General features: G+C 39.4%; 1 protein-coding gene across 1 annotated transcript in view; it reads right to left on the reverse strand.

Moving 5' to 3' along the window:
* The window catches only part of LOC130927901 (gastrula zinc finger protein XlCGF57.1-like), a 41,389-nt gene extending 26,822 nt beyond the window's left edge, over positions 1-14,567 (reverse strand). Inside the window, exon 1 of the mRNA XM_057854013.1 lies at positions 14,165-14,567. Within this exon, the coding sequence (XP_057709996.1) occupies positions 14,165-14,291 (127 nt within the window). The 5' untranslated portion in view covers positions 14,292-14,567. The remainder of the gene's footprint in view (positions 1-14,164) is intronic.
* Positions 14,568-16,571: the final 2,004 nt, after the last annotated feature.

Genomic DNA, 16,571 nt, shown 5'->3' on the forward strand with positions numbered 1-16,571 from the left:
TTTGAGGAAGTATCACATTGTTTTAAAGAGTACTTAACTCATTTGCTCCCGGAACCGTATAAATACGTTTTATTTTTAAATGCTCAACTGTCCCGCAACCGTATTTATACGTCTTTTGCGTTTTTTTTTTTTATAAGAAGCATATATAGCTTCCGCTGTATCTGAGAAACAAAGAAAAACGCTCCAAACCAATTTTAAAGCAATAAAACTGGCCACTGGAGGGCAGTAGCGCATTTTGGAAGACTAGACAAGCAGATTCAACAGCAGTGAACGGCTGGCCAGCATTGTCAAAGCGCTGGCGGATTGAGCCCAGGCGGCGCTCAATCAAAACAACGAGAGGACGCCTGGGACACCAGGCGCTGGACGATCGTGCAAAACGAGTGAAACCCCTCGTGGAGCGGCTCGCCTAGCAGACCCCGCAGAAATGCAAAAATAATCCATCTTTGTGAGACAGACAACGAGGAGGGAAAAGTTTACACAGCTGACGTGGCGACAACGGCGTCATCCCGTCATCTCTCAGTCGTTGTGTGTGAATAAATTGTTACTATTCTATCTAAAGCTCTATTTGTCTGGTTGTTCATAGTATTTTGTAAAAGGAAAACATTATTCAGATGTTTGGGATGTAACTAATGCAAAAAATAGCTTTGTTAAAGTCAAAGTTATGTTTGAAATGTATGCGTTTACAAAACGCTCATTTTCTCCGTTTTTTCATCAGAAATTGGAAAATTGCTCAAACTAAGCTATTTTCTAATGCTGATTTCTAAAGAATGGAAAAAGATACGAACTTACTTTTTTTTTCTGCTGAAAGAAGAGAGTCCAATCTTTCTTTTGGTGGGTTCAAAGTTTATATAGCAATAGAACAGAATTTTCTGTGGGCCTTGCAAAATCAGTCAAAATCCAGAAAAAACGGCCGGGAGCGAAGGGCCTAGCTCTGGTGAAAATGGCTGGGAGTGAAAGAGTTAACAGGAGTCCTGAGGGGGACTTGCAAATTTCGCACATCCCTGTTTAAACTGTTCATCAATTGCTACATTTCTTCCACCACTTGATAAAGCTAAGTTCTAAGGCCATATCCATGTTTTTACGATCCCCTGTCGGGGCTCGTGAGGGGGATTGAAGGAGAAAAGCTATCGTCATCGCACAGACCATATAATTGTTTGCATTAGCCTAACACATATATAGTCTAACACATACATATGGTACAGGTTTTCGTAGACACCGTCTGTTTGCATTAGTCTAACACACGTAATATAATTAATCAGGAAATAGTATCATTTTCATATTTACGGTAGGACTACACTACTAATATAAAATAAATAGCACACCATAGTTGAATGAGAAGAAATAGAAGAGATACACAATGCCGTCTTATCACAAGATTGACGCACCAACTCTGGCAATCAGCTCTACCAGCAAACTCCAAGGACAAAGCGCTTTGTCCTAAAACAAGTACAACCAGCCCGGACAGCAAAGTTGATAGCGGGCGTCCCAATCCGCGCACGAACCTAAGCCGCCCAAAACCGGCCAGAGGGGATGGCCCAAAAGCAACGCCCAGAAACGCCTTCGACAAGGGCCGCTTCAGCAAAGACTTTAAAAAGACTGGACACTGAGATAACACAGATTTTTTTTTCTGCTCGGAAACACGTAGCCTTGTTTTGGATCCAGAATTGTCCCTCCGTCGTCTGTTCTTGCCTTGTTTTTTTTTACCATTGTCGACGAATAAATTGTCGACCTGTTTTCGGTGAGTGTTCTTCAAGCTTTTGAAACATGGAGTCAGTACAAAGGGTTAAAATAAGAGGACGCGCGAGATTCGGCCTTCCCGGCGCGCGCGCGTGGAGCAGCGTCAGCCGAGCGGCAATTGTTTTGGCTGGTGCTGTTCTCGGGTGCGTCTGGGCCGAGGGGGCGAATTTCAACACCGTCTGACAATTCTGAGCTTTTCAAGCCTAACTACTACTACAAAAAAAATAAAAAACAAACTATGAGATGTTGAAGACGATTCCTGCGGGGATATCGACTTTGTGTATATCCATACAGGCTCAAGTTTCACACTGAGTAAATATAAATATTGAGAGATTATTTTATAATTAAATATACTGAACAGAACGTAATTTTGGAACATTTTTGGTTTGTGGTGTGCCGCGACATTTTTTCCAGTGTAAAATCGTGCCGTGACACAGAAAAGGTTGAAAGACACTGTTCTAAATAACACTAACGTCAATAGATTTTTAAGACCTTTCAAAATTGATTTAAATACCTTTTATGAAATTTTTGCAAAATTTTGGACATTTTAAGGACTCATATTCAAATGATTGGATTTAAGACTATTAATCAATTTTTAGAGATGCACGATAATATCGGTCACCGATAATTATCGGCCGATAATGGAAATTATGACGTCACACAGATAATCCAGATAAAACCAAATTCAACCGATAATGCAATCCGATAATTATATACTTTGAAATATTTTAATTGATTCTAACATAAGCTCTTTTGAGTTAAATGTAATTCCTACTTTGGCCTGCGGATGGCGCATGTTGCGTTCTGACGGCGAAGAGTGGAGGCGCCACAGAGGAAGAAATTACTTTTCCTTTGCTGTGGAGTAAAAACAGCTTGTAGCTCAACTCATGTCCTCTACTCTGTCATCACAGGTTGGTTAAAACTCTGCATCCATCTGTTTAGCATATATTATTAATGTTAGAAAGGGTTTGGGATAATAATATACGGAGTGAAAAGCAAAAAAAAACGATGTTTGTTGAGCGTTTTGGAGTCAAACGGGATGGTGTTGTATGCTAACCTGCGGAGCTAACGGCCTAGCGTAGGAAGATGATGATGTAGCATACCCTAGCGGAAACCAGTCGGTACATGTTAAAAATGGTTGTTACATACAGATGTATTAAGAATATCCATTCTCCAATGTATAAATATGCTTCATATGTTGAATTTAAAAGCAAGGTACACATTTTATTGTGTATTTATATATTTAAAAAATGTGTATGCTAATGGTTGAAATTTTTAATGGCCATTTGGACTTTTTGGACTTTTGGAGGCCATTTCTTTTGTTAACTTCTGTTATGTACATATATGTTTGTAAAAGAAATTACTTTTCCTTTGTTGTGGAGTAAAAACAGCTTGTAGCTCAACTCATGTCCTCTACTCTGTCATCACAGTCACACTACAAGTCCAATTGGTTCACCTAATTTGCCCCTCTGAACCCCAGAGGAGCAACAATTTGATTTAGCCTCCAAATGTGCGCAATCAACAGTTTTGTCCAATTCTGCTAGTTTTAAGTAGATGTTTTTGCAGTGTAGTAATGTGATATATGTTAGGGATGGCTTAGTTTTAAGGCATTTTTGTGCAACTTGGGTGTTTACTCTCGAAGTAATTGTTGCCAAAAGCTTACCATTACACAATGTCATTGCCATTGTTTAGATGTTGGAATTTACTACTTGTTCACATTTGATGTGGAAAAAAATAGCACTAAATTACATTTTTGCACAGTAACATTTGATCTTTGTATACTTTAAAATTTTACTTATATATTTGAATAAAATTATCGGCGTGACATTATCGGTTATCGGGTGGAAGGGGCAGGAAATTATCGGTTATCGATATCGGTTGAAAAATGTATTATCGTGCATCACTATCAATTTTCTAAGACCCCGCGAATACCCTGAGCTAAAAAAAAGACTGATAATATACGGCAGAAAACACAGACACCACTGAAAAAGCAGTTTCTGCTCTGCTTTATTTTATATTTCATAAACTGCTTTATTTTAAGCCAAATGAACTGTTGTGTTTGATTGAACAATATGTCTATATGCTGCCATAGCAGATTCATGGCCCATTAAGCCCCCCCACTAATTTTTATTTTGTCCGTTTACCCTGGAAACCCCCGTTTACAAACATTGCGCAACCGCTTTTGTTTCAAAACAGCCATAAAATGAAGGTATTCAATTATATTTATTATTCAAAATGTCTGTTGTTTTTAGCTTGAAATCATTAATTGATGTCTACTATTTAAAAAAAAAAACATATATTCACTCGCATATTTTAAACTTTTAAACAAATTACATCACAATGAAAAATGGTGTCTGTAAAAAAGTCCTGGATATGTACCTCATAACTTTTGCTTAATTGTATTTTTTTTTGTTAGTCACATTTTCTCCAATATGTTAGATGATAAATAATTAATTCAAATAAAGAAAAATTGGAGAAAGTTTAAAAGGGTAAATATATGAAAAAGAAAATTGAACTCTCCTTGATGTCTGCGATTTCTGCATCACGACCTTTGTTGTATGACCATGTTTCACCCATAAGATCCCCAAAAAATCCAGCTATGGCCATTCACAGCTGTGTCTTGACACTCGGTGATACATGCTACATGGAGAAAATCAAAATTTTTCTTCCCCCAGAAAATTGAGATTTTAAGCCTTTCAATGATGTATCACACATGCATATAGGACAATTTTGAAATTTGGCCAAATTGGGGGTCTCATAGCAGAACTTCAAGTCACCCGAGTGTTTTCTGCCATACACACACACACACACACACACACACACACACACACACACACACACACACACACATATATATATATATATATATATTTTTTTTTTTAATAAACACCAAATTATTTAGCTTAAGAATAGCCCTAACGACGCCACTGTAGCTGTCTGTAAAATCCGAAACTTTTTCCACCTCAGGTTTAATGAGCCACTTGCACTACAAATATGCAGATGAATACGACAGGTATAAGAAACAATCAAAGAAATAAAAATGTCATTTCCAGCTAGTGTTTTTGGCAGCCATTAGGCCTGAACGATATCGGAATAAACTACTATTGGGCACGAACTGCATCTATTAATTAGTATGTCGTGTTATTTTGCATCTGTGTGTGATTTCTCTTATAGCTTTTATGATGGTAAAGCATTTAGCATAAAGTAAAATCCAACAGTGAAACCTATGACCGTTCAATGGCCACAGCTATTTTTCTGTTCGTGCTTGCTTTATTCTGTGTCATTACTGCCATCAAAAAACCTTAAATGTTTCATTGTCATAAGAGCAATATAGCTTTAATGTGTGTGCGTGTGTCTGTGTGGGGGGTGCATGTGTGCGTGCATGTATTAAAAAATGCTCTGGGAAAAAAAACCTGAAACTTTGACGTAAACACTTGTGTTGAGTAATTATGTCACAGCAGCCATTACCAATATGTTGTCTGAAGTGTACTGTTCAAGCTGTTAGTCATTTTTTGTTACAATGGCATGTTTGCACAGTCGTCGTATTGATTTTTATAATGTTGTACATTGTTCAAGTCATTCAAGCTGTTATAAATGTTTATACTTGAATTCTTATCGTTTACAAATATATATATATATGTATATTAGGGGTGTAACGGTACATAAAAATTTCGGTTCGGTACGTACCTCGGTTTTTAGGTCATGGTTTGGTTCATTTTCGGTACAGTAAAAAAACAAAATGCAAAATATAAATGTGCTAGTTGTTTATTACACACTTTTGTGCTTTCAACAATAGGAACATTAGCCTAAACAAAGCTAGAATTCTGCTCAAAAAGTAGCGGGTATTTAAAGATAATCCAACAACAATTTGCCTTTCAGACCCCGCGTATTGGTCAGCTTTCTTTCTGAAAGAAAGAAGTCCTGTGCTAAAGAGAAAAGCAATCCCAATGACAAAGATTTTAACATGTATTTTACAAATGAAATGCCTCAATGAAACTTTTTTTTCCTAATGAACGGTTTTCAAAAGCTTTATTGGTGGATTTTCTCAAATTAAAGCGCCACACAGAAATGAATAAATTTAACTGTGTAAGCAGGATGTGTGTATTATTCTTATTATTTAATTACTGGTGTTTTAGCTCATTTCAATTTATTTTATTTAAATGGGCTACTATTTATTTTGCTATGTGTTTATATTTTACAAATGTGATGTAATATTCATTTATATTGTATATTTTATGTTGTATAACTTTAGTTCCTATGTAAATATTAGTTCCTACTTGTTTTGTTGTGGTAGGAGGGTTTTGTATCGAACACGGGGCTGTGTTAGTTATTATTATAGCAGAGAAGACAGCAGTAAATCAACAAAGTCAACTGTGCCCCGATCTCTCAAGATCACCCAAGAGATCTGATGGACTCAAAAAGTATTTTACGATTGCATATTAGTTTGAAAATCGACCGGATCCACCGTATTATTACACGAGTGACTTCCGGCCCGATCCTAGCTAGTAGTATTGACGCAGGAGAGCCCCGTCTCACGTCAAATAATAAACTCTGCCGTTCTTTTCGCATGCGTCGCGTTGAGCCGCTTCTGGGACGCATCAAACACGTGGCTGCACTTTGACTGGTGTGCATTGGCTGATTGACTCTAACGACCGCGTTTCACTGTGTTCTCGCGGCGGCCACGTTGTCGCGCCATTGACGTTTTTGGACTGTCCTACCGTGTTGGTCCTCATTATAGTAGAGCAGACGGAGTAAATATAATCTACACCAAGAAACTCTAACCCAGTCGACTCACAGCCTCGAAAAGTAAGGGTTATATTACGTCAGAAACTCGTTTGGTACGCGTCCGTTCCGAACAGACTACCACGTTCCGAAACGGTTCAATACTAGTACATGTACCGTGACACCCTTAATTATATATATATATATATATATATATATATATATATATATATATATATATATATATACATACACATATACACACTTAATGTTTACACTGCATGTACAATTATTAAAAATAGTGGGTCAAATACTGTAAGTATTTAGTCAGTCACTAATTGTGCAACTTCTCCCACTTGAAAATATTAGAGAGGCCTGTAATTGTCAACATGGGTAAACCTCAACCATGAGATACAGAATGAGGAGAAAAAAAACAGAAAATCACATTGTTTGATTTTTAAACATTTTTTTTGCAAATCATGGTGGAAAAAAGTATTTAGTCAAGACCAAAAGTTCATCTCAATACTTTTGTTATGTACCCTTTGTTGGCAATAACGGAAGCCAAACGTTTTCTGTAACTCTTCACAATCTTTTCAAAACCGTTCGAATTTTTAGATTTCGGTCCTACATTTCGATGCCCTGACCGCCACTGCCGACAAGAAAAAAAAAAAAACGTGAAGAAGCCACATGAAGGAGGAAAGAAACCGCGGAGAAGAATCCACATGGAGGGCGAAAAAAACGTGAAGAAGAAGCAACATGAAGCGGAAAAAAACTCGAAGAAGCAGCAACGTATAAGCACGTGTTTTTTCAATGCAAAGTGATTACAAACATGGACACGACGCGGCGACGCTCAAAAGTTTGGCTTAACTTCACCCAAAAACATGACCAGTCAGCTCAGTGCAACATTTGCAATGTAGCTATATCATGCAAAGCTGGCTGCACAACCAATATGATAAAACACCTCCGGCTTCATCGAATAGAAGTCACCGAGTGCCTTGTATTTGAGTCACTGCGCCAGCCTTCCTCTAACCCAGTGCTTCTCAATTATTTTCTGTTACGCCCCCCCCCAAGGAAGACGTAAATGTTTCGCGCCCCCCCCAACTCTCTGCCGCCACTGTAAATAGTATCATTTGTCTATATTACTATTATAAGTACGCCTCAGCCTAACATTGTGTCCTTTTTTTTCTATTAAAGAAAAAAAGTAAAATAGATCAACTTATAATAAAGTATAACTTTTTTAACATTGTGTTGCTTGTAACAGAAAAGACTTAACGCGCATCAATTTGCCTGAAGTTAAAAAAAAAAAAAAAAAGTCACATCCAAACTGTAAAAATACACTCAAGGTACATTTTTGACCATTTGATACTGAAAAATAAAATGTAATAAAATCAGTAAATAATAACAAATTCAAATTGATTAGAAACATTTACTCTTCAGGACAACATGCCAAAAAATTTGACCGAAAAAAAAAACAAAACTGAATAGAAGGGGGGGGGGGGGGGGGGGAGTCTTTGGACAGAAGGAAAGTTTTTATTTTCGCTGATTCACCACAGTGCTCACTGGTTTACTGATATAACACTGACAAAGCGGGACGATTGTGAAAATTGGCAGTATTCGGCACATTTTCGCTGAAAAATAGTCAAGCGGCTTATCAATGAGATTGAGGTCTAATGTCTTTAAGTGGCGTCTTAACTGATTTGGCTTCTCCGCTATAATCATTTTTAGACTCAGTAAACAGTGGTCTTTCCTCATTTTCCACTATATTAAAAGTCAAAGGCAAACGGCCCGAAAAAAGCGCCTTCTCGGCGGCCGAGGGAGAACCGTAGGTGAGGGCGGTGGTCGTGACGATCCCAAGCCGAAAACGGCACTTCTCGGCCGGACACGTGAGAACCGAAGAAGACAGTGGGTCGCTGCGTGAGTCCAGCACTGCATGAGTCTCTTCCGTGTGCTCTTGCTTACTTCAAAAATACTGCACGCACTTTGAAAATGAGAGCGCCACTGCCACCCACGGAGTGGATGTGCAAGTACACTTTATTCTAGTACGGCAAAAAAAAAAAAAAAAAAAAAAAAGCATGTTCCCCGAGGTCACTCGCGCCCCCCCTGGCATCGCTCTGCGCCCCCCTGGGGGGGCGCGCCCCACCATTTGAGAAGTACTGCTCTAACCAGTCAGAACAAGGTGAGTACAACAATAAATTACGTCTGTCTCCTGCTGTATTTGAGGAGGCAGACAAATTATACTGTTGTTAATGCGGCTGGTCAACTCAAATATCAAGCTAATGTTGGACCGTTTACTTTTTTAGACACTCGACCTGACGTTAGCATTAATGCTAACAGTAGCCAGGCAGTTGACCAGACTCCGCAATGTGCTAGTCCGTTTACCATCGCAGCCAGAGGAAAGATGTCGGCGCAACAAATTGAAGAGTGTCACAGAAAAGTTACAGCATATTTTGTGAAAAGGCTGCATCCCTTTTCAGATGTGGAGTCACCAACCTTTAGGTTAGTTAAGCAATAATTATTGTGGGAGCCTAAATAATGGTTTAGTTGATAATCATGTTAATTGTGATTTGTTTGGTTTCCAAAAACATGCTTGACGACGTATGCTGAAGGATTTGTGTGTGCGAAGTGCGAACAGAATGCGCTAAGGCATAATAATGAGGAAGAGAGCCACACGTTTTGAGCTCTCTATCGATCTCTATAACGTTATGTTTTAACGATTAAAGTGTGTAATTTCCACCGTGCGTGTGAGGAGAACTGCATATATATCTGTTACATATATGTATATACAGTTGTAGGTTCCAAATCGTAAAAAGCCCCAGGTCGACGCTCTCTTCGTCGCTCGTTCTCCTCCTCACATGCACGCTAGAAATTATCTGCGTTGAACGTTAAAACATATAACGTTATAGAGGGAGAGAGGTCAAAACATTGTGTGGCTCGCTTCCTCATTATTATGCCTTAGCGCATTGTTTGCACTTCGCACACACAGATCTTTCAGCATACGTCGTCAAGCATGATGTCAAAAGCTTGTTTTATGAAACTACACAAATCACAATTAACATATACTGCTCACAAAAATTAAAGGAACAAAGTGCAACGTGTATATGTACACATTTTTGAAAATGCGGATTATACACTGCACACAAACATTGGAACAAAGTGTTCCTTTAATTTTTGTGAGCGGTGCTCACAAAAATTAAAAGGCTCATTGAGCGGTGTATAAATATGTATATATATGTATGTGTATGTATTAGGGGTGCAACGGTTCAGTTAGCCCACGGTTCGGTTTGAACTTCGGTTTTGGGATCACGGTTTCGGTTCGGTTTCGGTTTGCGTTTTGCATTTAAAAAAAAAAAAAGTGACTTTCCAAAAGACTGCCTTTATTTTGCTTTTGAGAAAATGAAATAAACATTTAAAATGTAAACATTTTTAACTGTTAAAATGCCTCTTAGCTCTTTGGCTAGTGTAGTGACTGACTACTGAAATACACAGTAGTAAAAATAACTTCAAAAAACAATTGCACATTAGCTTGAACTACTGAGTGAATTGACTGAATATAAACGACAGTTCAGGGGAAACAAACAATAACAAAAACAAAATGGCCAGCAAAAGTAACAAAAAAAATAAAAATACTGACCGTTTTCAAGTAACAAATACTTCTGTACAGTAAAGTCAAAAGTGCAACATCAGTTACAGTTACTGTTAATAGATAATATTTATTATTTAGATTATTATTTCATTTTTTCAAGTTTGAGATTCTTATGCAAAAACACAAGCCTGTCGACATTCTCTGGAGCTAGGCGAGAGCGGCATGCACTGACAATGTCCCCTGCAGTGGAGAAAACCCTTTCGCTTGGAACAGAGGTTCCTGGGACACAGAAGTGCCTTTGAGCAACTATTGCCAAATAGGGGAACTTGCCCTCTTCCTTCTCCCACCATTTAAAAGGAGTGCCATCCACATCGAGACAGTCCTTTGAAATGTACAGAGTGACTTCCTCCTCAACTTGCAAGTGAAGGTGGCTGACCTGTGCCTACTGTGTTGTATTTTCCTCTCCCTCGCATTGTAGTCCACAGGGAAACTAAAATGTTGCCACACCGCAGATTTAAAAGAAGCCGGTGTTTCCTCAAAATTCGGTCCCTCCACTCATCCGCTCGCCACAGCTTTTTCCATTTTCTCTCGTTTCACTTTCACTTCGCTCGTAAGTGAGAGAGGCCGTTACTCGACTCTTATTACACAGGTGCTTGACAGCGATTGGACATTTACTCGCGGGGCGGGAATTTCTCCACAGCTGCGCTTCACTGTGCTTCTGTGTACACAGGCACACAGAGCTCGAACAATTCATTCCACAGAGCGTTCGAGGAATAAATTAATTACAAAACCGAAAAGGCGCGGTTCATAAATGCGTATTGAACCGTACAGGGCGAACCGTACGGTTCGGCTTTGAACCGCTAACCGTTGTACTGCTAGTATGTATATATATAATAAAATTTAATATAATGTATTGCTAATCAATAATCTGCCTTGAACAAACGTAACAGTGACATTGTATGTTAATATTTTGCAGGGACATGATGAAAGCTCTCAACCTGAAGTACACACCTCCCACCAGGGATACCTTGGCGAATAAATTAATCCCATCGTGTTATGAAGTCGAGAAGGCCAATGTAATTACAGAGCTCGGTGATGCTGTATCTGTTGCGCTCACATGTGATGGCTGGAGTAGCATTGCGCAGGACCACAACCTTACCATCACAGCACATTATATAGTGGAGGGCAAAATGCAGCAAAAAGTGTTAAAAACAAAAGCTGTGTACAAAGCTCAGACAAGTCGTGTTGCGGCAGAGGAAATAGGGGACATTCTGTCAGAGTTTGGCATTTCAGACAAAATCGTCGCAACCACTGTTGATAATGCTGCCAATATGGACGTGGCTATAAAGCGGCTGCATGTTTTGAAACTGTGCTGCTTTGCCCACACACTCAATCTAGCAGCACAAAGTATATACTCCCTGAATGCAGTGACTCAGTGGGTGGCCATGATCCGAACTGTTGTTGTCTGGATGAAGAGGTGCTCGATGGCCAAAGTGGTTCTCCGGGAAAAACAACAACTTCTCAGTAAGAAACAACAAGTCCACTTCATTTAAACACTGCATATGTGTATATGTAATGACTTAAATTTGTGATCATAATCATGGTCAAAGAATATAGTAGACTACTACATTCTTTGACATATTATTTTAATAGTTACTGTTTGTTTTCTTGGATGGAAATTATCTGCTAAATTTTTGAAAATATTTGTTTTTATCAGAAATGCCCCAACACTCACTCATACTTGACGTGAGAACGCGATGGAATTCTCTTTATCTAATGCTGGAGCAATTTACGGAGCAGTACCCTGCAATCCAAGCAGCCAGCTTGGATCAACGGCTGAGAAAGAATATGGAAAGGGACAGGTACGAGATGGATAAAATGAATAAAATATCTAGTCCTGATATGTGCAGCTTTAAAATAAAAATACTATTACACACAAAATATTAATTCAAAGAGAAATACAAGAGTAAATACATTAAAAAGAGTGATCAAATAGTGAATGAGCGAATTTTGAGAGTGCATATGTTAGATGTTTTGCTGAGAGAAAAAAATTAGAATATTTCTAAGACCGATCGATATGCTCTTTTATACAGGCTTGCTCGGCTAAATGAGGAAGACTTCCGAAAAGCGGAGGATTTCATCAATGTCATGAAGGTTCTGTAAACCTCAACGGTATGCGTGTCTTCAGAGAAGAGCCCCACATGTGGACAGATTCTGCCCATTGTCCACAAGCTCGATGCACATCTGAGTGTGGAAGAAGGAGACACAGTGTTTATATCAAACCTTAAAAAACAGGTGTGGGCAAACCTGGCCAAGCGCTACCAGGTACATGACTAAGACAGGCAGCTGGAAAGAAATTGAATAGTGGCTTGACCATACATTTGAAGTATACCTATATGTGTTTTGCAGGACAATGACATCAGGACATTTCTGCAAGTGGCCACTGCATTGGATCCAAGATTCAAGCATAAGGTGGATGACGTTGTCTGGGCTTAAATCCTTAGAAAGCTGAAGGTGATGGATGAGCAGGTACAATGTCATTATGCACAACTGCTCTTTTAAGCTATTAAAGATCTAATTATGTTCTTTGTAGTCAACAGCAGAAGATTGTGCAGATGACGTCGCCAAGGAGGAAAAGCCTGACAATGATGAAGTGGAAAAGGAGGAGGAGGAGGAGGAAAGTGTAAGTGTATTATTTCTGAAATTATAAAGGCAGTCAATCCTAATTCTTAATAATGATGCCGCCTTTGGATGATTTCCCCTTTTGCTGAAAATACTAATGCATCTTGTTTTTTTGTTTAACAACCTGTTTTGTTTACCACCTGCGTGCAAAATACCCAGAAAGACCCCACTGGAGGAGCTTTTCGCGGAGGAAGAGGCAGAGAGCAAACTTTTACAGCAGAGCTCTATGTCCATCAAAGAACGGGCAGACATTGAGCTAAATATTTACCAGGAAATGCCACCAGCTGTTTTGTCTCAGGACCCTGCTGCATGGTGGTTGAACGAAAGACAGTCATTTCCTTTACTGTCAAACCTTGCCTTCTCGTATTTATGCGTTCAAGCTTCGTCAACACCTAGTGAACGTGTGTTCTCCACTGCAGGAGACACTATTTGTCCGGAACGCTCACGGTTACTGCGATATGCTAATTTTCCTGAACAAGAACTGTTTCTGGGTTTTTTTTTTCTGTACCCGCTACTCTGCACCAAGTTACCCCATTAGCATATAGTATAATGTAGAATTTGTGTTGTATACAATGTGTTGTCCGTGAGCTTTAGAAAAATAAACATTGTTGTGAAAGTGCACTCTTGCGGAAAGAAACCATCACATTCAAGTTCAAAGACTAATATTCATATACAAGTTAAAAATAGCCCTGTGAGAAGTTCATATAATTAAAAAAAAAAAAATCAAGACACAAACACAACTGTGCAATTTAAAAATAAAATTAAAATATACATATTTTTTTAAAGAATCGGAATCGAGAATCGTTCGGAACCGGAATCGAAACGTGGAATCGGAATGTTTCAATTTGAAACGATGCCCAACCCTACTCTGAATGGAGTGAGTCCATATATGTTCAGTTTTCTTAGTTCCACACAGTACATATCCCATGTAATTGATAAAGGTCAACTTGCTGGGTGACTTTATGAGGTAATTGTAGATGTTTCCGAACTCTACTGCAGGCAATTCCTTTGGATTGTTTATCTAGCTATCAGCTGCGATTTTGTATGGGCAGATTTGCAGGCCAATACACGCAAATTTTAAGTTGTATCGCCTCCTCTCGTCTGTCGGCAGTGACTCGTGATAATAATAAGTCATTTTTAAGACGTTTTTATGAAAAAAAAGACGCAAAACAAAGCTGAAATATATGAATTTCAGACAACGTTTGTCTACGGATGTTTACCTGTGCGTACACCCATCTCAAAAAATGGCGACACGTTGCTATGCGAGATGACGTCATCGTGACATCACGCCGACTGCGGGAATGGGGGATGAATAATGAATCAAAACGATAGACGTCTAATTCATTTAAACAGGGAGCTCTGGCCTTGACTGCTCATCTTTTATTTCAAATTCAACACCGTGGGGGCAGAAAAAATGAATAGTATTTTCGGTGTACCAACCTGGTAGTCTGCGAAGAACAACTTTTACTTGCATTTTGCAAGCAGTCGAGAGTTGAAGATGTCGCTGATCTTTTGCGTCACAAAGTTCCGCCTCGAACTTTGCGGCTGGCGTCCTTCTTGCGCGCATTTCGCACAATTTAGGAGGCTCCAATATATTTTCAAGCGTCGAACTACGTTGTTCTGTGTTCACAAGCTAAGCTAAGCTAAGCCAACTAGGCTGCGAAGCTTCGGCACGCAAAAAGACCACTTGAAGACAGACGAACCAAATCTTCGATTTTGTTCCAGTCAAATAATAGTTCTGGACCCCTGCGTCGCGAATTTAGTGGGTTAACTCCGCACAAAAAGCAACTGGGGAGCTGGGCGCGTGTGCAGATAGATGTCGACGCAGAGCTGTCGACGTGGCTCGCTCCGTGGTAGCTCCGCTACTGCGCATGCGCCACTCACATCCTGTCGGTACTCCATTGGGTCGCAGACAGAAAGACTTGTAGTTGTTAAAAGATAAACGTTATTATGAGTTAAAATAATTTGATATTAAAACACCTCATGATGTTCTCGTTTTAATAACTTTTTAAACATTTGTTTAACCAGTACGTAGCCATTGTTGTTGACGTCGCAGGGTGGTGACGTCGCTTGGTTACGCCCGATGTTGTGCCGAATAAATGAATGAATCGGTCTTTGTCAGTCATGTGCCCAAACTAGCGGACACGCCTCCATGCGCCATTTTGAGTGTATCACGGATGTAAACAAAAACCAGAACAGGAGTAGCTCCGACGCCACATTACTGCCTCCAACTTCATCGCTGGATATAAAAAAACTCCCTCGTTTATGGTATCAGCGCTTACATTTTAAAAACTATAAAAACTATATCTCTCGAAACTCACGGACATTTCACGAATGGCTGGGAGCAGGATCTCTTCTCATTTCGACCGCAGGACTGCGAAAACACAGCCGTCACTCTCGTTGCTCCTCTCAGAAACATGATACAGCTCTGACTTGAACATTGTTGAACTTGAATTGTACCTTGAATATCATCTTAAACATCACATGACTAAACCAGGTTAAGGAACTGTTATAATGACATGCAAATTAATGTATATTGCACAATATATTGTTTCAGTGTTGACATTGCCATGCAAAGATGTGCACTTCTCTCAATGCTGGACTTGTCATGGGGCCTCCTCCCACGTGAAGTGCAATCGAACTCTGGCGACACCTGCGCTCAACGTTGACGCCCGGGGCCAAACTTAGGGTCAAAGGTCGAGCGCGATGCGGCCTCTGTCTTCAAATCGCGAAACGTTGACTGATTTGTATCAATTCTGCCCTACAATTAAATACGCCCTCTCTGATTGGTCATCAGTCCAGACTGTGGGGTGGTACCCCAACCCTGCTCTGATTGGGGGGCCTCCTCCCACGTGAAGTGCAATCGAACTCTGGCGACACCTGCGCTCAACGTTGACGCCCGGGGCCAAACTTAGGGTCAAAGGTCGAGCGCGATGCGGCCTCTGTCTTCAAATCGCGAAACGTTGACTGATTTGTATCAATTCTGCCCTACAATTAAATACGCCCTCTCTGATTGGTCATCAGTCCAGACTGTGGGGTGGTACCCCAACCCTGCTCTGATTGGCCAGTACTCCTTCCGGTCTGCAATCTGTGTGTGACCGAACCCACTCCAATTGAACATCCCCTCCAGGGTGGCAGCTGTGAGTTTTTTGTAAAACAGTTTATGAATGAGTTTAAAGTGTATTTAAACAATGAGCACTAATTCCGGTCGCTTACTGCACTTTAGGCCCACATAGTCTAGTCAAATCATTTTCTCCATCTTGTTTTGCGCGTTAAAGACTATTTAACAGATGAATGTGAGATTATTCCTCTTACTTACTTCAGTAAATATTGCCATTTGTTCTTATTAAGCACATATATCTAAAAGTTGTTCATTTTTTACCTAAATTAAAAAAAAAATGCTTTCAAATAATGTTTTGAACCGTATTTATTCTGGAATTAAGAATATTTATGACATTTCAAAGCTTTTTAAAGATTAAATATAGGAATTTATTTTAAGGAGGTGTGTTTTTGGCCAATGTAAAAGAATCCTAAATGCCTTTGTTAGGTGAACTTTTCCCCGCAGAATATATAAAATACGTCTTCACAGATGAGCTGATTCATTCATATTTTAGGTCAATTTGTGTGTGTTGTCTTTTCTGTGGTAGTTGCAGGCGGTTGAATACGGCTGTTTGAATGTTAGAATAGGCTTTGTCATTCAAATAGTACAATGACATTAAAAATAGCAACACCCTATCAGTGCATCACACAATAAATTAATGTCAATACATAAATAAATAATATACACTACTACTACCTAAAAATAGATTTAAACTAAGCAGTGTACGAAGGATGGTGTTGAAATAAA

This window comes from Corythoichthys intestinalis, chromosome 13 (genome assembly GCF_030265065.1).
Source record: "Corythoichthys intestinalis isolate RoL2023-P3 chromosome 13, ASM3026506v1, whole genome shotgun sequence".
Classification (NCBI taxonomy): domain Eukaryota; kingdom Metazoa; phylum Chordata; class Actinopteri; order Syngnathiformes; family Syngnathidae; genus Corythoichthys; species Corythoichthys intestinalis.